At 42.3% G+C, this 25851-nt stretch overlaps 1 protein-coding gene across 1 annotated transcript in view; it reads right to left on the bottom strand.

Annotated features, from left to right (window-relative positions):
- Positions 1-25851, bottom strand: part of med24 (mediator complex subunit 24) — a 53935-nt gene that overhangs the window by 18964 nt on the left and 9120 nt on the right. Inside the window, exons 9-18 of the mRNA XM_084322458.1 lie at positions 20083-20196; positions 18902-18955; positions 17584-17666; positions 13162-13248; positions 10517-10616; positions 9325-9467; positions 8773-8810; positions 7801-7883; positions 5355-5533; positions 2363-2462 (exon numbers count right to left, since the gene is read on the bottom strand). Coding sequence (XP_084178584.1) covers positions 2363-2462; positions 5355-5533; positions 7801-7883; positions 8773-8810; positions 9325-9467; positions 10517-10616; positions 13162-13248; positions 17584-17666; positions 18902-18955; positions 20083-20196 — 981 coding nt within the window. The remainder of the gene's footprint in view (positions 1-2362; positions 2463-5354; positions 5534-7800; positions 7884-8772; positions 8811-9324; positions 9468-10516; positions 10617-13161; positions 13249-17583; positions 17667-18901; positions 18956-20082; positions 20197-25851) is intronic.

A 25851-nucleotide genomic window follows, 5' to 3' on the forward strand; every position in this document is an offset into this window, starting at 1 on the left:
TAAAGAGAGGAAGAAAGGGCGGTCAGGTGGCGTAGCGGAGATTGTGCTCGTCACCAATGCAAGAGGCTGCGGTCTCGACTCCCGGAGAGTCAGCATTGCCTTGGCTCGGGCTGATCGCTATACTAACTCGTTTGGCTGAGTTAGGGGGAGGGGAGCCGTGGGTGGGTCCTGGGCGTTGTGGACAGCGACCCCTACAGTTCGGTCGGGGCGCCTGCTCAGCAAGGGTAGGATCTGGAGAGAGGTAGTGCGACCTTCCACACGTTACACTCTCCCGGTGAGAATCTGCGCGGCCAGGCTGGCTGCCGGCTGGCTGCACATGCGTCGGAGGAAAGCATGTGACAGTCTCCGGCCTCTCGGACCAACAGTAGGGGAAAGTGCGCAACAACCAGGAAGGGGGTTGGGAATTGGCATAACGACTAACAGTGGGATGGGGGGAAAATCGGAAAAAAGAAGGAGGGGGAAAAAAGATAATAAAAAAAAGAGAGGAAGAAAGGTATGAAGGAAAGGTATGATTTTCAGATTTCAGATTATTGTATTGTCACGTCGTTCAGTACCTTACAGCAAAAAGAGTACAATTCACTTTGTTGTGGTTCCTCGACCATAGCAGCATCCAATATAATATAAATAAAATAAAATGTGCATAGAATAAAAATTAAATAAGATAAAATAACAGCAAGATGACTATATACAGTTCTAAATAAGTGTGCAGTGCAGATAACAGGATGTAGATATTATACTACGGTATATCAAATTTAAATAACAAAAAGGCTATGTACAGTTCCAACAAGAAAAGTATGTTATGTGATGTGCAATGAGCAATGTGCAATAATTAGCTGTGGGTAAAATGCAATGTGCAATACAGTTTAGCAGCAGCAACTATTTACAAATATACACCATATCAAGCTGAGTATGTACAAGTTAAAGAGACATTCCACCAAAGATACCACCACTGTCTCATCTATTCTGTAGGTTACAGTTTAAAGTGACTATTAGATGTAGGCCTGTGTTTCTGGGGGATTTCTAGCATATTTCTATACAAACATTGTGAGTCTGAGATTCTAAATTGTGACAAACTAATCCTTATGGAAACAAACACAGAACATTGTCAATGCTCAGAATTTCCAAACAACCGCGTCTCAACAAAGAACACCACTTATACATTTTCTTTGGGACGTGGTCTGTGAAATTTGAACATCACACTTCCACTGTAAACAGGGAAGGTATGAAGGTATGCTCTAGTTCAGCGGTTCTCAAACTACGGGTCGCGACCTCACTGTCACCTACCCGAGACCCCACTTTTGGTCGCGACCCGTAGTTTGAGAACCGCTGAACTAGAGCATACCTTTCCTTCATACCTCTCTGTCTGTCACACACACTGTCCTGCAAATTTGTTTGCATTGGCAAAAAAAAAAAAAACTCAAGATCGAGTTGTGTGTATTTGCCATGTCTCGCCCCTTCATCAACGGAGGCCGACACACCGTATTCCAATTCACATCTCACTACATCCTGCACATTCAGAATCACGGGAGGGGGGTCTGGTATTTTGTGTGTAACCTGGACTCGCAATGGATATGTTTGTTGTCAGAAGCGGTGCCGGTTGGTCGCAATGAAATGGGCTCAGCACATAACCAGCTGCTATACCACACTGAGGTGAGGTGGCTATCTCCTTGCAAGACAAAAACAACCCATTGGCAGATAAATGTGCTGATAATGATGAGCTGGATTACGTAAGGCCGTTAGTGACACTCGAGGTTAATCACCGGAGATTTTGGGGTAATTCGTCTTTCGTGTGACGAGCTACTGAAAGTCAAGTTCACTGGACAGGCCCTCGCAAAGTTCTGGATATCAGTCCGGAACGAGTACCCAGTGTTGTGTAATGCTGCGCTGAGAAAGCGTGTGCCCTTCGCATCAACATACCTCTGTGAGGTCGGATTTTCAGAGTAGCAGCGGATCTGCGCCAAAGCGCACGTGAGCGCATTTTCTTTTCATGCTCTGGCAACATATTTTGGCTAAATATGCCTCGTTTTATAAATGTGTATACAGAAACAATTCCGTTAATTTTGTTGATAATATTAATTAATTTCATTGATAACATAGTGCTGTAATTAAATTGTCTAATAAATATGCATGATCAAGTTCAATGTGTGCTTTTATTTTGATATTCCTTATTTCCACATTGAAATTACACGATACATTAAGTGTGGGGTCGCCAAAAAAATTCCTAAATAAAATGGGGTTGTGGTATAAAAATGTTTGAGAACCCCTGCTCTAGTTACAACATGACAGGGCTCCACCGGGGCCACCTAGTGGCCTTGTACTGGAAGAGCAGGTCAAAAGAAAGGTGTGAAGGAGAGGAACAGACCTGTACGGCCTCCACAGACAGCACCCCGTTCTCCCAGGCGTTCAGGACTTCCAAGATGGCCGCCGGCGTGCTGAGGCAGATTTCGTGCCACTTCATCTGACTGCGAAAAATAAACAAATAAATAAATTAAAATAAACAACCGCCGGGTCGATTTGTCCGGATGCCGACAAATCACAGCGACATATTTAAAAGGAAAACTCCAACATTTTGGGAAATTAGCTTATTTGCCATCTACCCTGGAGTTAGACAAGAAGATACATACCTTTTTTCTTCTCTGTGCATGCAGTAGGAGTAGGAAGACACGCACCGTTAGCCTAGCTTAGCGTCAGTCACTGGAAGTAGGTTCCTCCATTAGCCTAGTTCCCAACGGCTTCCTACTCCTACTGCATGCACAGAGAAGAAAAAGGTATGCATCTTCTTGTCGAACTCCAGGGTAGATGGCAAATAAGCTAATTTCCCAAAATGTTGGAGTTTTCCTTTAAGCAAAGTGTGGGACTTATCAATTTGAACGTGTGCTTGATATACGCACAGCTCAGACCATGCATACATGGCGCCAAGCGGTAGAATATGAAAACTGCAACACGTAAATAAGCTTTCGTGCATTAGTTTCAACACCGACGTGTTCGGTATGACCCGTAATTCATTATACCGTAATTTTCGGACTATAAGCCGCGGCTTTCCCCCCCCATTTTTCGACCCTGCGGCTTATATAACGGTGCAGCTAATCTATGGATTTTTACAGCTAACTGGGCGCGCTCCCTCAGCTCTGTGACCGTCAGATCAGACTCCTAAATCTGCTGCAGCAGTGCACGCCTTGCCCCTCCTCCCCCTCACAGACCCACGTCAACAAACCATTACGGCAAGAGTCTAGTGTATGAGCAGCTCAGAGCTCCTCTTTCAACATAACTGAAGCATTAAACAAAATGACCCAGTCAACAAACTATTCACTTTAGTTTATTAACACTTTGATTGCCAGCGTGGCGTGCACTATTTATCGTTGGATGCCACCACCCACTTCAATGATAGCGCTCTAAAAGCATAATCTCTGTCTTAAATTATGGCTATTTATCAATGACTTGTTTGCAGTCAACATTGTCGAAACGGATTTTTCTTTTTTTAAATCGGTTCATTTCCATTTTATAGCATTTTGAAAAGCCCTCGTTTTTCAGGAAAATATATAGATTCCGTGATAATCGCCCTTTACTGGAATATTCTGGCATACACAAAAAACTGACATTTTTCGGCCTATTTATGAATAGTTTTCAAATAAATGCTAGATCATCGATAGTATATGTGTACTTATGCACGCTAGAGAAGCGATCTGAAAAATCAAAAATTACGGTAGTTAATTGTAAAATAGCGACATTAGTGTAATTATTGTCAAACCCTATAAATAGCATGTTTATCATTGCATTTGGCTGATAAGTCATTGCCGGTGGCCGGGAGGAACGCACGACCCAGGCCTAATTTTATTTAGTTAAATTGTAATGTTATTACTGGGGTATCTGTAATTAAAATATCACTTAAATGCAGGGGAACGGGCTACTGAAGCCATGGCTGATGACTCCTCTGATCAACCCCAACATGGGAGCGCATCTACACTCGCGCACAAGAGTCACCGTGGAGCGTGCAATTTGCTTTTTTTCAGGCCAAGTCATACTGTATATTCTTATTTTAACCTCCACTGTATATATTTTTTTATTTAATAGCGTTTTAAGGGAACTAGATTATTTTTAACATCTTTTCTATTGCCAGTTTGCTTTTACGTAATATCAATGCCGTTTTCAATTCATTAAATAAAACTGATTTTATTTATTTTTGCAAGGGTTGACTGACTGTCATACAAATAATCAACCATCTACACACTGTAACTTTTCAGTGCACGTTTTTATTTACATTGTGACAACAGCATATTTGTGAGCTCCCGCACAGATGTGATGGAATTCAAGTTCAGGTTTTTATTGATCACATAGGCAGGCTACACATGGCGTACGCTACATGGCAGTGAGATTCATTGTTCTTGTATGCTCTCGTATTATTGTTATAGGCTATTGTCAAGAAAAGAAGTACTGTACATTATTTTCAATTGTGGCTTTAATTCGTATAGCCGAGAAGCAGTCTCCTAGCAGCTTCATTAATCCCGATCCGTCTCAGCCACAGCATAACTGAGACCGGCTATGAAAAAAGAAATCATAAATAGACTACTGTAAATAAAATAGCCTATAACATTATAAAGGATAGGCTATAGCAGGGGTTCCCAACCTTTCTTCCCCAGGCCAGAGCCCCATGATTCCTTGGAGACATAGGAATATGATATAAGTACTGGTCCGTCAGCGAGGAGATAGCCCACAGCGGATAGCCATTTGAGAATAGGCTATTATGGCCAAACGAGGGCCTATAAATATTATTTAATGTTTTCATAAGCGTAAAGATACAAGGACAACAGTTAGATTAACAATCAAGTTAGTGTATGCAGACTTCGCAGGGCTCCGTGTCTGTGCCATGCGTTATGCGCAAGTTACTGTTGCATATGTAGGCTATGCTATTATATATAATTTATATAGGCTACCTAATACCGACATCAAAATAGATTGTATGCCTCTACAAAGCATATTAAACCAGGTAGCCAATTGACGGAAAATCCGTCGCGACTTGGAATCAAATTGACAAAATTTAATCCCTGGGTATTAATCGAACGTTAAAAGAACGAAACGAAAAAAGGCATTCATATTCCAGCATGGTTATTAATGACACCAACGCCAAACAGTGGTTAATGCTAATACTTATATATTTTGTACCCAGTTTAACCACCTGTACATTGTATATTGCTGTTGCACTTTACTGTTACATGTGCACTCTGGTTGGATGCCAAACGTCTTTCCGTTGTACTGTACTTGTCCTGTGTATGATGACAATACATTTGAATCTAATGTAATCTACATGCTATATTTGCATCGATCAACCTCTACGCACGCAGTCCAGAAGAACTCACAATAGCTTGATCTCGGAGGAGTTGTTGAGCAGCGCCACGAGGCTCTCCACCTTGCCAGACTCGGGCCTGAAGCAGGGGTGGTCCGGGTTCAGGGTCTTGCCCTCCTCGGGCATGCAGGTCTGCAGCCACGTCTCGAAGAAGGGCGTCTCCCCCGACGGGCTGGGGTCGGACAGGATCACCTGGAGAGAGGGGGGGGGGGGGGGGGGGGAGGGGGTGAATTGAAGGAATCTACATTTACGTCATTAAGCTGAGACGCTTTTATCCAAAGCGACTTACAAGTTCTGTACGACGAGTCAGCGGGAAGGGCACGACTCTTTCAGCCGGTGTGACAGTTCGTCAAACAGTGCTGAAACTTGGGCGCTGCAGTGTTGAGTGCATAGTAGTAGAGAGAGATAGTATAGTAGGTAGTAATAGGTAGTAATATAGGCTACGAAGACTAATTAGTGGAAGAGTGCATGATAGTAGAAGACAGAACTTATATATATATATTTTAATTGTATATTTTTATTTTCATTTCAGATATTGATTGAAGAAGTGTGTTTTTAGTCGACGGCAAAAGATTACTCGTGTTTCGGCTGTCCCAAATGTGGTGGAAAGTTTGTTCCACCATTGTGGAGCGAGGAGAATCCAGGAGTGATACAGGAGTAGGGCTGGGCGATTAATCCAGTTTTCCATTACAAGTTTGGCTTCCCACGATCATAAAAACATGATAGAGATAAAACAATCATTATGCTGCGTCGCTCTCATTTTGTCTTGTGTTGTAAATGCAGCGCACCCTTCCTTCACAGTCTGCTATTCTGTCTGCTATTCAAGCTTTAATAGCAAACCACTTCACCACAGTCTGCAGTTGTTTTTATTAATTATTTAAAATGTTTAATTGATTGACTTTGTTTCTATATTTTCTTTCTTCGTATTTATTACGTGTTGTATTTCTCAACGAGAGCTCTCAATGATCCGTCCAGATTAAATAAAGATTGAATGAATTAAATGAAAATATTCATAACGTGTTTGCCAATTAGGGTAATTTGAAGATGTTTTTTTTTATTTAGATAATGTAGATGTTGTCTGTAGTGTTGGAAGTAGATCATTCCAAAGAGATCCTCATTTTAATATGTATTTCAATATATATATTGCATATATTTTTATCCAGCATACAAAGACGCTGCAGACAGTGTCACACGAGGTCAGTTCTTAACGTGACCTCTGCTCTAGTTACAACATGACACGGCTCCACCGGGGCCACCTAGTGGCCTTGTACTGGAAGAGCAGGTCAAACAGTGCTGTAAGCCATGTTTTCAGAAAATCCGCCTAAAAGTACATACCCAAGTAAATGGAAGATTGCTCCACTTCTACAAGGTCCATTTGCATGTTCTTGGTATCTAGGGACATCTATGGACCACAGGGAATGTATGTCCAGTGTCAGATATATTGTTTCTGTTACTATGCTTGAGTAAATTGTAATGAAGCAAAAGGGAAATATAGATTTTCTTTCATCTTTGACGGTGAATAACATCATGCTAACATTGATCAGACATGAAGAATCATCACTGAGCTCATTCAGCACCTTCTTGAGATCATGTGAACACATATTCTAAGCAAATTAATAAAGGGCAGATGATTTACAAGGGTTTTTGTAGATACAGTACTGACTTTTGGCATCCGGACATATGCAATTTGAAATATGAATATAGAATATCAGGCCTATAAATGACCGTATGATGGCCAAGTCTTTGTCATATATCATCTATGGATATATGACAAATGTCCTCTTTCCATTGGCAGAGTTCAATCTGGATTTAGTATGAAAAAAAGATCTTTGATCTCAAGTGACTACCTGGTAAAATAAAGGTTAAAAAAAAGAAAATAAAAATTAGCTATAGTATAGCTCAGCAGCTGTAACAGAATCATTTTATTCTTTTTGATTATTTACGTTTACGTTACAGCGTCAAAATATTAATTTAAATTATAATGAATTAAAGAATTGTATAAAGAACTTTCCATGTTCTGTCAGCTAATAATATATTCCATTACCTTTCCTAGGTACTACCAAAATCTCGGTATCGTGACAACACTACAACATACAAAAACAGCTGGGACAACCGATATCCTTTGTGTCTAGTAGGCATGGGCCAATGTGTGATTTTGGTGGTATGTGCTATTGCACAGTTGTGTGTCCCTTAGTATGCACACGCACGCACAGTATAATATGCATGTAATAAATAGTTTGTTAATAAACTCTTTATTTACTTGAACATTTTTCACTGTGCTCCTACATTTCTTTGTGTGCTCCTACATTTTTTCATTGGGAAAAAAGTTAGCGTAGAGTCCTGCTATCCCCAGACCCCTATCGCCAGACTCCTATCGCCAGACCCCTATCACCAGACCCCTATCGCCAGACCCCTATCCCCAGACCCCTATGGCCAGCATGGTGGTGCCGGATACTAACCTCAGAGCCGTATTTCTGCACGACGTGGCAGAGCATGAGGAAGGAGATGTCGAAGAGCAAGGCTCGAACTGACGCAGACTTGGCTGGAGGAGGAGAGAGAGAAAGAGAGACATCTAGTATCCACTGACAACGACACCGATACCATCCCAACACAGCGGTATGTGAAGACTCCTCAACACTCAAATCTGATACGGAGAGCCACACGTGACGTGCCAAACATCTTAAAAAAGGTGCTGTAAGTGGTATAAAAAAATATATATATAATATATATATATACTGTATATGGTCTACATATATTTATATATTTTATACCCTTTTTACACATCTGTAGATACTATATCTGTACATATCCCTTACCTACTCTTACTAGTTGACTGACTACAACCATAGTGTCGTTATACCTGTATCACTCTACATATTAATACTACAACTCAGTAGTACTAATTTATATATTATATATCCAGTATAACTTGTCAAGTACGTATGTAACTGTTATCTGTGTATTTCTTCTTATTTTTTTTTTTACTGGAATGTTAAGATTTTATAATGTGAATTTGTATATTTGTATTCATTTTTAATTTATGTGTTTTGTTTTATTTTAATTTGTATTTTTAGTTGTACATTTGTATTGCATTTGTTTTGTCCAGGACCCCAGGACGACTAGATGCTATTTCATGTGTCTCTAATGGGGATCCTTTAATAAACATAAACATAAACATATAATCACCTGTACATTACTATTGCACTTTACTGTTACATTTGCACTCTGGCAAATTAATTTTCGTTGTACTGTACTTGTGCTGCATGATGAAAATTCAGTACTTGGCATTGGCTAATAGACCCAAGAACTATTAATGGTATTGAAAAAGCCATCTTCAACATTAATCTCTTCTTCAGAAAATTCCCCAAACTGGAACACATCACATTGGAACACATCACTCAGGGGGGGGGGGGGGGGGTACGTGAACTCACATCCTTCTCCGCTGATGTGCTTGGGGAACTCGTTCAGCCTGGAAGAGCAAGAGCACAGCGGCTGTCAAACATCTCCTTTAAACGTTACGCCACGAGGAGTTTCCCCATCGGTGCCCAAAAATAGCCGCAGTTGTACTTTCAGAGCCAACTTCTTGCCCACTTCATGAAACACCGCCGGCTGTGTGACCTGTTCCTCATAGCCGTCCTGAACGGGACGATTGAGAGGACTGAAGTAAGTCAGGGAATTTCATGTTCCTACTTGTCTGAAACACTTTCAGTATCTCACACAGAGGGCTTTCCACCAGGGGTCTCAAACAGGATGGTGCTGAGTGGCAACTAGGGGGTGGTGTGTGTGTGTGTGGGGGGGGGGCTGTGGATGTGTCATTTAGCTGCTGCTTTTAGCCAAAGCGACTTATGGCGTCCCTGTATCGATACAGTATCGCCATGCAAAGTATTGCGATACTACTACGTATCGATTTCCCCCCCCACCCCTAACCAGCACCAGCACCACCTTCAACACCACCACCACCACCACCACCGCCGCCGACTCACTTGATGAACTTCCGGGCGAAGGATTTGAGTTTCCCTGTGGCGGCTGCCGCTGCCAGGAGCAGGTCCAGGCTCTTCCCAGACAGCATGTGGCCCAGGACTCCCAGCACGCCCTCAGGAGACTTAGAATGGTCCCCGTCTACCGTCTGATGCAGGGGAATAATCATTCCATTCAATAAAAGGCCCCATGAAATCAAAATAGATGATTATGTTCTTTTATCACATATGTCTTGCACTTATTGTCACTTATACACCAGTATCTGTTCCAACGAAAGAACAAGTTGTTTTGTAGGTATTCTTAATGGTATTTTAGAATTGATTTCCTGGAAAACAATGTTTTTTCTTTTTTGATGAGTCATCCTGCACATGGGGGCGTGTACTAGGGCTGCACGATTTTGGGAAATAATCTAATTGCGATTTTTCTGACAGATTATTATTTTTTTTACAGCCCCACAGAGGTTTATTGTAAAATGCGGCTTGCATCTGGCCTACGCGGTGGGTCTTTTCAGGACACCGAGCCTGAAAATGTTTCTTTTTACCTGGGAATCGATACCGGTACCCAACGGTACCCTTTTTTCTGTACTTTACTCTCCCTCTCTGAAGTCTAAACTTCACAACACACAATCGTAAACCCCTTACCTCCCTCTCCCAAACCGATCTTGTATCTCAATGGGACTTCCTGGTTAAATAAATCAAAAATCATTTGGCGATTTGATAATTGCATCATTCCAAATCGCGATTTCGATTTAAAATCGATTAATCGTGCAACCCTAGCGTGTACTAATTTAGCATCCAATGAAATCCTTTCTAGAATGACATTTACAGCACATTGTAACTAAGCTAGCACTCTGCCTCTTTAACTAAATTGAAAAAGTGTTCAATGTTAGCTTGCTAGCTAACATTACTAATGTTGCGTAACGTTGCTAACATTAGCTTGCTAGCTAATGGGTCGACCGTAACGCACATTCAGAGCTATTGGCTACTGTAAACGCCAATCAATATCCACGACAAGTCCCTCCCTAGCTTCCTGTTTTTTTTACAGGAAACGTATAAATATGTGGAATCAAACAGCTTTCTGCTAGCCGTTTCATAGGGACTTTAACATATAATCGATGAGATACTATATATATATATATATATTATATATTGTGACCATCGCGTTCCAGCGCTATGGGTCCAGCTGAAGGCGCTCTACCTTGAGGATGTTGGTGACGGTGGGCTCGGCCCGCAGGATGAGTCCCGGGTTGGGCTGGATGTTGGCGTTTTCTGCCGTCTTCAACCTCGGGGCGTACTCCCTGTCCTCCGCCCCGGAGAAAACATCCACCGGGAGAGGGGGACAGACAAGAGAAGGGGGAGATAGAGCGATAGAAAGATGGAAGTGTGTGTGTGTGAGAGTGAACGAATGATTGAAGAGAGACAAGGAAGAGCGAGAGCCATAGGGAGGGACAGAATGGGATTCGGTCCATGGTGAACGAGAGAGTGCAGGAGACAGAAAGAGTGCACGGAGGGGAGGGGGGGGGGCACACAGAATGAAGGGTATTAGTGCTGGACTTAAAGTCCTCATGATTGAAATCAAAATAGATGTTTATGTTCTTTTATCACATACGACTTGCACTGATTGTCACTTATACACCAGTATCTGTCTCAATGGTATTTTAGAGTTAGTCATTTCCTGGAAAACGATAAAAAAAATGTTGATGAGTCATCCTGCACATGGGGGCATATACTAATTTTTAGCATCCAATGAAATGCTTTCTAGAATGACATTTACAGCACATTGTAACTAAGCTAGACCTCTTTAACTAATTATTGAACAAATGTTCAATGTTAGCTTGCTAGCTAACCTTACTAATGTACGTTGCTAACATTAGCATAACGTTGCTAACATTATCTTGCTAGTTAATGGGTCGACCTTAACACTTTCGCGGCCAACCAGGTATATATACGTTATTGGGAGCCAGCGGTTAACTCATTCAGCGCCGTTCATGCATATATACATGTTTGTCCGCCAATCGAATAACGCCAACCACGTATACGTTATTGGATCGTTATTTCTTTTATTCGCTATTTCCATTCATAAATCATCCAGGAAGGCTGTGGTACCATATGCAATGTGTCTGAGATCGCAAAAAGGTCCAATACCGCTGCCTGGTGGTATGTGGCCGATGTTGCACTTCCTTTGGGACTCTGTGTATCATTGAAATTCCTCCGGGCGGAGTTTTCGAGTAGCCTGGACCGAGGGGTATACCCGATCGCATTGAATCGCTTTCGGGATGCCCGATTCATTATGCTGTGGGGGGTTATGGTGTGGGCCAAATGGACATACGATCTAGCAGATGGCAATTAAATAATTGGAATATTCTTTTTGGAATCTCATTGGCCACAGGTAAGAGCAATTTAACGTCAATTTCAGCTTGGTTGTGCATTGCTTTCATAGACATCGCCCTGATTAGCGTATGCTGTTGTACTAACGAATGCCGTTATTGACAATCAATTAATCAGAAACGACCCCCCCCCCCTTTCATGCATGCATGATGGAACATAATATACTGATCATATGCATTTGAATTTTTTATTGTAGCGTGTATAGGGACAAAATGCCAATGGATTAAGTATAATATGCGTCGTGGCCTAATACTAGCCTTCCAGGAATGACCCTAAGCCACTCTAAAACCATACTTATATTCACCACGGTATAAAACGGGAATGTATGGATGGAAAAAATATTCCTTTTTCACATCTTGAACGATAGATACTCGATGTCAAATGGGCCATAGTATTGCATACATAGCTATAATATTTAAATAGTTATAGCCCTGCAAACAAGGTGAGCAACTCCCATCGTTTACAGCGGTGGCGGTAGCTACTACAGGATGAGGCTAATCCGTGGCGTCCAATGAGTTAACGGCCAAAAACGTATATATACGTTTTTAGATCGTTTTCCCTTTTATTCGATTTTAATAACCTATTCAATGTCAGGGAGCTGGATGTTGCCTGTAAAATGCATACTGGGACACCGAAGGTGCAGTACTGGCCAGATCCTGCTAGTAGCGCTGTATCGAGAATGCAGTAACCCCTGTTCCAGACCGGGTGTCACGCTGTAAATGCTCCGGGCGCTCTTTTCTACTAACCTGAACCTAGGGCTTCACCCGATCGCATTGAATAGTTTTCGGGATCCCTGAACCATTATGCTGTGGTGGGTTATGTCGTGGGCCAAATGGACATATGATCTACCAGATGGCGATCAAATAATTGGAATATTCTTTTTGGAATCCCACCGGCCACAGATAAGAACAATTTGACGTCAATTTCAGCTTGATCGTGTATTGTTTTCATAGCCATCGCCCTGATCAGCGTATGTTGTGGTAATAACGAATGCCGTTATTATCAATTAATCAGAAACGACCCCCCCCTTTCATGCATTCATGATGAAACATAATACCTATCATATGCATTTGATTTTTTTTATTGTAGCATGTGTAGGGACAAAACGCCAATGGATTTGGTATAATACACGTTAGCTCTACAAACAACGTGACGCACAGTGAAAGTGTGTAATGAAAAGCTGGCCATGGCTAAACAGGCCGGGGAATTCCAATGGCTGGGAATGAGTCAATGCACATTGAGCGCTATTGGCTACTGTAAACGCCAATCAATATCCACGACAAGTCCCTCCCTAGCTTCCTGTTTTTACAGGAAATACATAAATATGTGGAATCAAATTGCATTCTGCTAGCCTTTTCATGGGGGAATTTAAGGGTGTGCTTGGTTTTCACAGTGAAACATCTCTATGTCACACACACACAGACAAACACACAGGTGGCTGGGGGGAGCCCGTACCGTTTGGCGGTGAGGTTGGTCGTGTTGGAGTCGGAGAGCAGGCCCAGCTTGTTGCACTCCTGAAGCAGCATGCTGAGACAGTCGCAACTGTGAAAAAAGCAATAAGTCATACAGTCAGTGATTCTGCCTATAGGGTTGTTTTTGTTTGGCTTGGTTGGCAGCAGCAACAGGGATGGGGGGGATATAGGCTTCACCACGCGATGTGACCAAGTAGTTGTGGATCAAGGGAACATGGAGATGATATCTACGAGAGAACATCTTTCCTACGGAGAGACACATTTTGCATGGGATATTGGGAGTAAACAACATTTACATTTAGTCATTTAGCTGAGACGCTTTTATCCAAAGCGACTTACACGATCTGTACGACAAGGGTACGACTCTTTCAGCTGAGTAACAATGTTCATCAAACAGTGTTGAAACTTGGGTGCTGCAGTGTTGAGTGCATAGTAGTAGACATTAGGGGTGGGAATCGCCAGAGACCTCACGATACGATACTATCGCGATACTTGCGTCACGATACGATACGCCCACGGTCATTGGGCGTATAAACTCAAATGACGAGTCATTTTACAGATCAGAGGTACAGAACCTAGTTAGGTGGAGTGAGACCAATAACCTCACCCTGAATGCTTCCAAAACGAAGGAGCTAGTCATCGATTTTAGACATAGCAAGGTATCCCATCTCCCCATTACCATAAATGGCTCAGAGGTGGAGATGGTGAGCAGTTTTAAATTTCTTGGGGTCACTATTTCAAATGACCTGAGCCTCCAATACCAGAACCATTGTTAAAAAGTCCCAGCAACGTCTTTTCTTTCTCAGGAAACTGAAAGAGTTCACAAATAACAGGGTGATTCTGCACAACTTCTATCGCTGTGTGATCGAGAGCGTTCTTACTTCCTCCTGTACAATATGGTTTGGTAACATCACAGACCAGGAGAAGAAATCTCTGAATAGAATTGTGCGTCTTGCACGCAAGACAATCGGGTCTAGCCTGCCAGCTCTAGAAGAGATCTATGGTGCCAGGCTGCTTTCCCGTGCCTCTGGCATTATCAACGACCCCTCTGGTCACCCAGCCGCAAGCCTCTTTGCCCCCCTCCCCTCGGGCAGACGTTACCGCTCTATCATAGAATAGAATAGATCTTTATTTGTCATTGTTGGTACAACGAAAATTTGTTAGGAACATCACCACTGGCATACAAACATAAGATATAGCATGTGCAAAATAATAATGTCAATAATAATAGTAATATAATAATAAAGTATCAATGTCCTCAATAATAATAACGTACCATCATTGTCCCAAGTGCATTTAGTGCTAGTGCAAATAAATAAATCTAAATATTTCAGTGACAGTCCAGTGAGTTAATGGAAGGAGGGGGGGGGGGGGGGGGGGCGTTGACTTGCAATGGATGAAATAGTGTATAGTGCAGCAATGCAAGTCCGGTTCACAGTTATTGTTGTAATGTGGAAGTGGGAGTTATGTCACCGGGGGTTGGGGGGGGGGGGGGGGGGGTGCGGGTGGGATGCGGGGGGGGGGAAGTTGATGTTTGATCGTTGAGCAGCCTGACAGCCCGTGGATAGAGGCTGTTGGTCAGTCTGCTGGTTCCGGACTGGATGGACCTATACCTTCGACCAGAGGGCAGCAGTTTAAAAAGATGGTGTGCTGGGTGGTACTGGTCTTGTAAGATGTTATTTACACGCCGTAGGCAGCGGGAGGTAAAGACTGTGGAGATATCTGGGAAGCTAGCTCCAGTGATCCTCCTTGCAGTCTTGACCACTCTGTGGAGGGCCTCCTTCTCTGCCCTGGTGCAGCTAGAAAACCACACCAGTAGTCCGTACGTGAGTACACTCTCTACTGCGCAGTGGTAGAAGTTGGCCATCAGTCCCTGTGGGAGTTTAGCCCATTTAAGCTTCCTCAGATAGAAAAGGCGCTGCTGTGCTTTGCCCACAGCAGAGGCAATGCTGACCCCCCAGGACAGGTCATCAGACATTGTCACGCCCAGAAACGTACATTTTGAAACCCTCTCCACCTCCTCATTCCCAATGAGGAGTGGAGTGGCTGAGGTCACCAGTCCTGCGGAAATCGATGATCATCTCCTTGGTCTTCGTGGGGTTGAGAGCAAGGTTATGACGATCGCACGACTCCACTAGTTGCTCAACCTCCCTCCTGTATGAGGTCTCATCATTTCCTCTGATGAGGCCAAGCACTGTTGTGTCGTCTGCAAATTTTACTATGAGGTTAGATGGAGAGGAGGAACAACAGTCGTGTGTGAAAAGTGTGTAGAGAAGTGGGCTGAGTACACCCCCCTGAGGGGCCCCGGTGCTAATGGCCAGGGTAGGGGATGTGTGCTTGCCAATCCTGACATGTGTGCGATTTGTAAGAAAGTCCAAGATCCAGTTGCATAGTGTGGTGTTCAGTCCGAGTTTGTGTAGTTTACTGTGAAGCTTGTTGGGTAGAATAGTGTTGAAAGCTGAACTAAAGCCAACAAAAAGGAGTCTACCATATGTGTGCCTGTGCTCTAGATGTTCCAGCAGAGTGTGCAGTACAATGGCAATAGCATCCTCTGTTGACCTGTTCTTCCGGTAGGCAAACTGGTTGTGGTCTAATGATGGCGGTATGGAGGCTTTTATGTGTTTCATGACCAGTCTCTCAAAGCATTTTGCAACGATGGGGGTGAGTGCCACAGGTCGTAGTCTAACCTCATGAGTGCTCAGGACTATGGAGGAGCCGTCAGAGGGGAGAGGGGGCAACACCGGGTCCTTGTTGTCTGCGATTTGTTATGTTCTGTGTCATCCAGGGTTTGACATTTGGAAAGACACGGATCTGCTTCCAAGATGTAACAATGTCTACACAGAAAGTGATATAGTCGAGCACTGAGAGAGAGAAAATGTCCAGAGACCTACGTGTCAACACTCCGAAAATGTCCCAGTCTGTGGTGCTGAAGCAGTCCTGGAGCTTAGGGATGGCGTTACCTCTCGGTTTACAAAGAGCTTTTTCCCCAGTGCTGTGCGGAGCCTGAATGACTCCAAAGGCTTGTTTTGTTTTTTTATCCTATTTTGTTTCTGTGTTTTTATTAGTGTTATTAGTCAGGTTTGTGGAAGTGCTGTTTTAACTATGATATGCACTTTTAGGGGATGTTCGATATCAATTTGAGCATTTGTCCTTTTATATTTTTTATATATATAATTTTTCCTATACTGTTTACACAGTGTTTTGCTCATGTACCTGTATTCCAATGTGGATTCGTCCATACATGGCAATACAAATCTTTGACTTTGACTAAATATATCGCGATATTTGCACAACATTTAATTTTTTTTTATAAAATTTTATTTATTACCTTTTTTTTTAACTGCAAAGTAAAACTTTGTCAACATGTTTTATCTAATAAAATAAAGTTCAGTCTGTTCATCTCACTTCAATCATTTTTATTGCAGAACATGGTATTTTCTCAAGCAGACAGATGTCAACACTGTAATCTGTGTTGCATGTACCTGACAAACTGAACTGTTTGTATTACAGTCATATTCCAACTTAACTGAATGCACATGTGTGTGTGTGGACTACTGTACTATTACAGGTATTGAAATGAACAATGCAACTTCCTTATACATTATAATAATAATTAATAATTAAATATCGATACTTGGCATCCCTGTATCAATACAGTATCGCCACGCAAAGTATCGCGATACTACTACGTATCGATTTCCCCCCCACCCCTAGTAGACATATTAGTAGGGCTGTACCGAATGTCATTTTTTAACATTCGAAGCTTCTATTGAAGTATTCGAACGAAGCTTCGAATGTCTGTCGTCATATTTTATGACATAATCCAAAAGATATATATACATATATTTTTTTTATTTATTATAAATATCCTCAAACTAAATCCTCAATTTGAATAAAGTGATTAATCTGATTAAATTAGTATTTAAAAAAAAAATTAAATCAACTTATTGAATATAACTCATCAGCATAAATAATCGAATAAGGGCACGGTTGGTACGAAAGTGATGGTGACGTCTTGATGGAGTGCCAAGCGGATGCAGATAGGCTACATCATTTATAAAAGTTTAATTTGAATTTTTATGATGAGTCATATACTATAATAGTATAATACTATAATATTAGTGTAGCCTAATCTTTATCTGCAACTGTGAAGAAAACCCCCATTGGTTTAAACAGAATGAATAGACACATAAAAAATATATATATTTATTAAAAAAATGTAATTCGAATGTTGATTTAGAATTCGAATGTCAACATTATGAATGAAGCTTCGAACTATTCGGTACAGCCCTACATATTAGTATAGTAGGAGTGCACTATATTTGACTTGAGTACATCCTCATGGTAAGTTCCTCCACAGGGTCACACACAGTCTTATATCACGTGTAATAAAGGCTTCACATACTTGCATCTCTGGTCAGCCTTGTCCAGTAGTGGTGTGAGCTTCAGCAAGTACTCAAAGCCATTATTCACATCCTCCATGAAGTCCTGTTGGAAGGAAATACATTCTCTGTGCATGGAGGTTGATCATGTTGCAAGATGAAGGTAATCTCAAGTAATCTTAGAAGATACTTCTTTGTATAGCAAGATAAGTAATATCAGGTCATCTTAGAAGATACTTTGTTGTATAGCAAATAATGTATGTAAAGCTAAATGATGTAACAGACAGTGAAAGTGTAACTTGCCAGGTAGCCAGCATTGATCAAGGGATGCAATTTTCCTCTGCAGTTTGTTTATTTGATTAGAAAAAATTAATCTGTGGTCCAAATAATTTTTGTGCTGCTGTTATGTTCTCTAAGAATTAAAGTTTCACCTCCAAAACTGCATAGTGCACTTTCAAAAGAGTAATATTTACAAATCTCATTGTGTTCAATATGTTTCTAGTTCTGGCCATTGTTCACAGATCTCCTCTATTGTTGCGCTCACTGTAATCAACTCTGGATGAAGGTGTGAAATACATTTGAGTTTTTTTTAACAGGGTATCTGCAGGTTTCAACAAGTAAAATGTAGGACTTTTTAAGACCTTTTTAATACCACTTAAAGCTATTTAAATACCAATTTCACGACTATACTAGCAAAAAAAACTAAAACACATAGTTCACTGAACTGGTGGCTGCACTTGCACGCCAATAAAAATTTGTGCACGTTCCATACAAGCTCTCGCCAGACGCAAACAATTACATGAATACAAAAACATTTCATATATTAAAGGAACACGCCAAGATTTTGGGAAATTAGCTTACCGTCTTCTCCAGAGAGAGAGACAAGAAGATAGATACCAGTTTCCTCTCTGTGCGTTCAGTAGAAAGCTATCTGGCTGCACGCTAGCCTAGCTTAGCACAATGAATGGAAGCGGACATGACCGCTTAGCCTTCGGGAGAGGTGTTAGTTGGACAATGCCTAGGCTAACCGGCCATGTCCGCTTCCATTCAGTGTGCTAAGCTAGGCTAATGTGCAGCCGGATAGCTTTCTACTGAACGCACAGAGAGGAAACTGGTATCCATCTTCCTGTCTCTCTCTGGAGAAGACGGTATTTCCCAAAATGTTGCCGTGTTACTTTAAATATTATTTAATGTCCTGCCCCCCCCCCCCAAAATGTAATACCTGTGCAAATGTAAATGTATTTTTAAGGCCTTAAATTGAGAATTATAAATTGTATTATTTAAAGACTTTAATACCCTGCAGAGGCCCTGTTTTAGTTGACATGTCATTGAGTCCAGTACCTGTCCTTTGTCTCCCTGAGAATACTTCTGTAGTCTGAGCAGAACCTGCGGGATCTGTGATGGAGAGACCAGACAGGAGGTTAAGAGACAGGAGACACTCTCCACTATGAGAGACCAGACAGGAGGTTAAGAGACAGGAGACACTCTCCACTATGAGAGACCAGGCAGGAGGTCAAGAGACAGGAGACACTCTCCACTATGAGAGACCAGGCAGGAGGTCAAGAGACAGGAGACACTCTCCACTATGAGAGACCAGGCGGGAGGTCAAGAGACAGGAGACACTCTCTACTATGAGAGACCAGGCGGGAGGTCAAGAGACAGGAGACACTCTCTACTATGAGAGACCAGGCGGGAGGTTAAGAGACAGGAGTCACTCTCCACTATGAGAGACCAGACAGGAGGTCAAGAGACAGGAGACACTCTCCACTATGAGAGACCAGACAGGAGACACTCTCCACTATGAGAGACCAGACAGGAGACACTCTCCACTATAAGAGACCAGATGGGAGGTCGAGAGACAGGAGACACTCTCCACTATGAGAGACCAGACAGGAGACACTCTCCACTATGAGAGACTAATGTGGACGGAATCACGATAGAATCTTTATCCCTATTTCATTAGTAATGAAACATGACAATTTCCTCCCTGAAGAGACACCTAGAGTCAGTTGTCTCTCTTGCTCTAGTGTCAGGTTGAAACATTCACTAGTGTCAGGTTGAAACATTCACTAGTGTCAGGTTGAAACGTTCACTAGTGTCAGGTTGAAACATTCACTAGTGTCAGGTGGAAACATTCACTAGTGTCAGGTTGAAACGTTCACTAGTGTCAGGTTGAAACATTCACTAGTGTCAGGTTGAAACATTCACTAGTGTCAGGTTGAAACGTCCACTAGTGTCAGGTTGAAACATGCACTATTGTCAGGTTGAAATATGCACTAGTGTCAGGTTGAAACATTCACTAGTGTCAGGTTGAAACATTCACTAGTGTCAGGTTGAAACGTTCACTAGTGTCAGGTTGAAACATTCACTAGTGTCAGGTTGAAACATTCACTAGTGTCAGGTTGAAACATTCACTAGTGTCAGGTTGAAACAATTTTGCAGATAAGAGGTTTTGCGCTTCAGCCATCGATATGTAATAATAGAAATGTTGCTACCTATTTTAGAAGGCAACAGAGACCAACCTTGAGGAACGTGAAGGCGGTCCATTTGAGCTCCTCGGTGCCCTCTGGTGACTCTATGAGGCCAGTGAAGCAGGCCTTCCAGATCTCCAGGACGAAGAGAGGGGTGGGAATGCGCTGCGGAGGACGATATGCAAATCATTCTTCATATCTTTGTTTAAACTCGAAAGATCGTATTTTATTTTTTCTTACCTCATTTTATATTTTATTTTATCTTACCTCATTTCATATTTTATTTGATCCTACCTCATTTTATATTTTATTTGATCTTACTACTACTACTACTACTTATTGTTACCATTCTTGTATTCATTGTAGTTTATTAATTGTGCACTGTTGAGTCTGAACTCGAAACGCAAACATTTCATTACCTGCAATGCCCCCTGTATTGTTGTGTATTTGACAAATAAAGAACTTGAACTTGAGAGGTACAATACTGCCCTGCGGAAGCTAACCGCAGTAACTACAATTATTGCAGAATGATGAAAAGAGTTCTACTAATATATTTCACTTCAAAAGGTTGTACAAAAAAAAGATACATAGACAGTATAGCACAGTTTAGTATAATATTGCAGTTTAGCGTGTCAGGATGACGTAGCATAGAGTTGCAGTGTAGGCCAGTATGAGTATAGTAATATAGTATATAGCAGCGTAACATAGAATAATAATATATTAAAATATTGTATAATACTGTACCAATATGGTGTAGTATAAATTGTATGATTTAGTTATATTATAATAAAATAGAAATGATATAGTATATAGAAGTATAATACAGAATAATACATTATATAAATGTATAGCTACATGTGTGTGTGTGTGTGTGTGTGTGTGTGTGTGTGTGTGTGTGTGTGTGTGTGTGTGTGTGTGTGTGTGTGTGTGTGTGTGTGTGTGTGTAAATGAATGAACCTAAATATGTAGTTTGACTGATAGATACACAAAATGGGTTTATTTATGTTGATTTAATTTGGTTGTATTGATGTTTCCATTTTTGCAAAATGGGTATATTCTGTTTGGTTTTACGCAATAAGTCTTATCGGTGTGTTGTGTGTGTGTAGGGGCAGGTATATATAAGAATTTTTCTTCTTCCTGTTCCTTTCGGCCATGGGATTTGGTGAATTATATGAATATGTACTGTTGGACTGTGGTAATTCCATGTACGAATAAATAAATGATGATGATGATGATGATGATGATGATGATGATGATGATGATGATGATGATTTTCAAAGTGAAATTGAACTTCTCAATATCGTTTTTAACAATCTTGCTGTTTTTAGAGAAAAGGGGAATAAAGAATTGCAGTAACTACAAAATCACTGGATAGTCAAAGAACTTTAAAGCCATTGTTCTCAGTTTCACTGTGTGTGTGGTCACTGCGGTCAGCTTCTGCAGCGCAGAATACACCATACAAAAAAGCAATATAGAAACAAAAAGGTCACTCAATAAAAAAAATATTATGAATTAAAACAACTACAGTCTGAGGTGAAATGGTTGGCTATTACAGCTTTAAACTGACCAATGGATACTAAAGTATTGAGTTTTAAAGTGCTTTACAAAACATTCCACGTGTCGGGGGCACAGAAGCCAAAAGCAGATTTTCTTAATTCAGTGCAGACTCTGGGGACCTTAACACTTTGTTTGCGTTCACGGAGTGCCGGAAACGTAGATCTACGTTTTTGTCTCGTTTTTCCTTTTATTCGCTATTGCCATTCATAATCCATCGAGGCACCTTGTGAGTGCTGGACTGAATGTGTCTGAGATCACAGACGGTCAATACCGCCGCCTACCGCCTTGCGGCCGCTATTGCACTCCATTTGAAACGATGTGGTTTGTTTTCTCGGCCGAGCTGGGGCGTGCCGTGCGGGCGGGTTCTAAACACTCCGGCAAGACAAGCGGTCACCACGGTTGCCTCGACGAGTTCATCCGCCCGCCCGTTCATGTGCAATGCTGGATAACGTGGGACAGACTACCGCGACCAGTATTTGGAATGGTGATCAGATAATTGGATTATTCTTTTTGCAGTACATTATATACAAGGTAAGGACTATATATTATAAATCTTGCGTTGATCCGATAATTTCTTTCCCGCGATTGCAGCCTGTGTGTGTGTGTGTGTGTGTGTGCCGTTGGCTGCGATAAACGCACAGAGGGCCGTTTTCCCCCGTCCCCTTTCGTGCATGGACGAGGAAACATAATACCGATAATCTAGCGTTGATTTCAGGATGATTCGATAATCAGGCGAAAAATGGCAATGTGATGAGTGGATTTCACTAAAGGGCTGTTTGACGGAGTTCCCTGGGATTACACAGGATCACTCTACAACTATACTCATATTCACCACGGTATAAAACGGAAATGTATAGATGAAAAAAAAGTATCTGTTTTTTGCACGTTGACCGGAAGAAACCCACTGACAATCGACGGGGTTATTAGATCCATAGCTATAATATAAAATATAGGTTTAGCTCTACAAACAAGGTGAGCGCTTACATGGGGTTAATGGGTGGCAAGGCCTATGCACTTCCCGGAAGGGGCGTGGCACCCAATGTGTTAAAGGAACACACCAACATTTTTGGAAATTAGCTTATCGTCTTCTCCAGAGAGAGACAAGAAGATAGATACCAGTTTCCTCTCTGTGTTCAGTAGAAAGCTATCTGGCTGCACGTTAGCCTAGCTTAGCACAATGAATGGAAGCGGACAGTGTCTGTTAGCCTTCGGGAGATAACCTAGGCTAACAGACACTGTCCGCTTCCATTCATTGTGCTAAGCTAGGCTAACGTGCAGCCAGATAGCTTTCTACTGAACGCACAGAGAGGAAACTGGTATCTATCTTCTTGTCTCTCTCTGGAGAAGACGGTAAGCTAATTTCCCAAAATGTTGGCGTGTTCCTTTAAGCATAAGTCAGTCACTTATGCGAGCAAGTATGATAAGGTCCAGAGTTCCAGTCCAGTAATGAAGTGATGTAGGGCGGAAGATAAACAATAATGGCTTGACTTCATACAGAAACAGATGCAAGTCACATCTCTCTACCAGGGAGGACCACCCGACCTTATCAAACAAGAGGACGGGTACCATAACTGTCAGAATCAGAAAGGTCTTTATTGCCAAGTAGTTTACACATACAAGGAATTTGATTTAGTCACTTTTGGTGCGACATTAACAGACAGACAATTTCGGTAGAATAAAATAAAAAGGTAATAAAATCAAATGGAATATAAACTAAATAAAAATAGAAGCACAATAGAATAGAATAGAATTATAAAATAGGCCAGGGCTGTACAATTGTGACAAGTATACACAATTTAGAATAGAAATAACAATACAGTTATACGTTACACAGCTGCTAAAAAAAAATGCTACACCTTTGATTGATTTGGCAGGCAAAACAAGGACACGCTATGAGGACAAGCTGATTAAAAGCAGAAGGGTCGTTGAAACACGCTATGATGATGCAAAACATTTAGCAAGATCAGTGAAAAGCCATTATGTCCTACTGACCCAACTTTCAATGTTCTATAATACCATACCTTTTCTAATCTTTTGCATATTAGAATGATGACTCTTTTTCCTGTACAGCTTTGATTATAGGATAATATCATGCCTCAGTGTCTCTGGAGCAAACGATTTGTGATGGTACTACATGACACTACAGGGTACTACAGGGTACTACATGGTACTACATGGCACTACATGGCACTACAGGGTACTATAGGGTACTACATGGCACTACGGGGTACTACATGGTACTACATGGCACTACAGGGTACTACATGTCTGCTCCTTTGCAGCACCACAAACATGGGAACTCTCTAACTCTTCCCCCCCCCCCTCCCCCCCCTTCTCTCTGAGTGCCCGTCTCCTGGCGCTGACTAAGGTGATGGATGCCTCGGGGTCTTGGCCAAGATTGTAGTGACTGCTCTACATGCACCTCCGAGGCCTTGGATCAGTTATTCACCGCCGTCTGTCCGTGGTCCTGTCAACTGATTAACAGTATTAACAGACTGTTAACAGATTAACAGTCAATGCGGTTTCATTGCTGGGTTAAGTACTTCCATTTCTATTCACATAATACGCCTACTTCATATATCTACTCCTTTCACATATATGCCTACCACTTGTATCTATTGCTATGTCCGCCTACTACAATCTCATGAGCCGTCTAACGCCTGTCCCGTCTCCCTGTCTCCCTATGACTTGCTGTCCTGGAGTGTTGACCGGAGTGTTGGACGTCCCGTGACGAAGGCCGGGAGGTTGCGACCCCCTCTGCGTGCCCCCCTGTCTCCGGAGGTCTCGTAGTGGTGACCGGAGTGCCGGATGTCCCGCGATGATGTCGGGGAGTTCGTGACCCTCTCTGCGCCGCCCCTATCTCCCTGTCTCCGGCTGTCCCTGAGCAACGACCGGAGTGTTAAATGTCCCTTGACTAAGACGGGGAGGACGTGACCCTCTTTGCGCCGCCCCTGTGCCTCAAATAGATTGCTATCAGCTCTATCTTTAATCTTTCAAAATGTTCAGTTGCTATCGCTATTAGCTCTATCTTTAATTTTTCAAAATGTACAGTTGCTATTGCATGCACTCATCTGTGTTCCACTACACACATGAGTGCATGCTTACCAACTGTCCGTCTGCAACACTACTATCACCAACATCTAAGAAGGGAGATCCCCCCTTAAATGGCCCTTCTAAGGTTTCTCTCCTCCACACTGCCTGTGGAGCTTTTTTCCCCTATTGTTAGGTTTTAGTGAGTTTTTCCTTACCTTCGCGTGGGGTATGTCTGGGAGTGCTTGCATTCTTTCATTTATTTGCATCCATCTAAAAATGTTTGCACCTTATGGTGTTCTTGTTCTGTTCTTGACTTAGTTATGTTTTCTTCTTGACTTGTTTAAAGAAGATCTGTACGGCCCATGGGGACATTAACGTGTGTTGTTGGGCCCTATAAATACATTTTATTTGATTTGATGTTGTGGTGAATTTAATGTTTTGTGCGTGTGTGATTTTCCATACTTTTTAAGGACATGGAAATCGTAAAATCAAATGTTCTTTGTACTTTTTCATACCTCTTTGAAGGATCCCCCGACTTATATCCTAAAACATTACATTTCTCGTGACACATTTGCGAGCGGTAGCCAATCACCGTCCTCGCCCAGCTTTTGGAGCGAATATTATGCATCTCTATACAGCCGAGAGCCAGGGTAAAGTTCGACCCCATCGACGACTCACGAGAGCCAGGGTAAAGCTCGCCCCATCGACGACTCACGAGAGCCAGGGTAAAGTTCGACCCCATCGACGACTCACGAGAGCCAGGGTAAAGTTCGACCTCATCGACGACTCACGAGAGCCAGGGTAAAGTTCGCCCCATCGACGACTCACGAGAGCCAGGAGGTAAAGTTCGACCCCATCGACGACTCACGAGAGCCAGGGTAAAGTTCGACCCCATCGACGACTCACGAGAGCCAGGGTAAAGCTCACCCCATCGACGACTCACGAGAGCCAGGGTAAAGCTCGCCCCATCGACGACTCACGAGAGCCAGGGTAAAGTTCGCCCCATCGATGACTCACGAGAGCCAGGGTAAAGTTCGACCCCATCGACGACTCACGAGAGCCAGGGTAAAGCTCACCCCATCGACGACTCACGAGAGCCAGGGTAAAGCTCACCCCATCGACGACTCACGAGAGCCAGGGTAAAGCTCACCCCATCGACGACTCACGAGAGCCAGGGTAAAGCTCACCCCATCGACGACTCACGAGAGCCAGGGTAAAGTTCGACCCCAT

The sequence above is a fragment of the Notolepis coatsorum genome, assembly GCF_963971535.1.
Source record: "Notolepis coatsorum genome assembly, chromosome: 10".
Classification (NCBI taxonomy): domain Eukaryota; kingdom Metazoa; phylum Chordata; class Actinopteri; order Aulopiformes; family Paralepididae; genus Notolepis; species Notolepis coatsorum.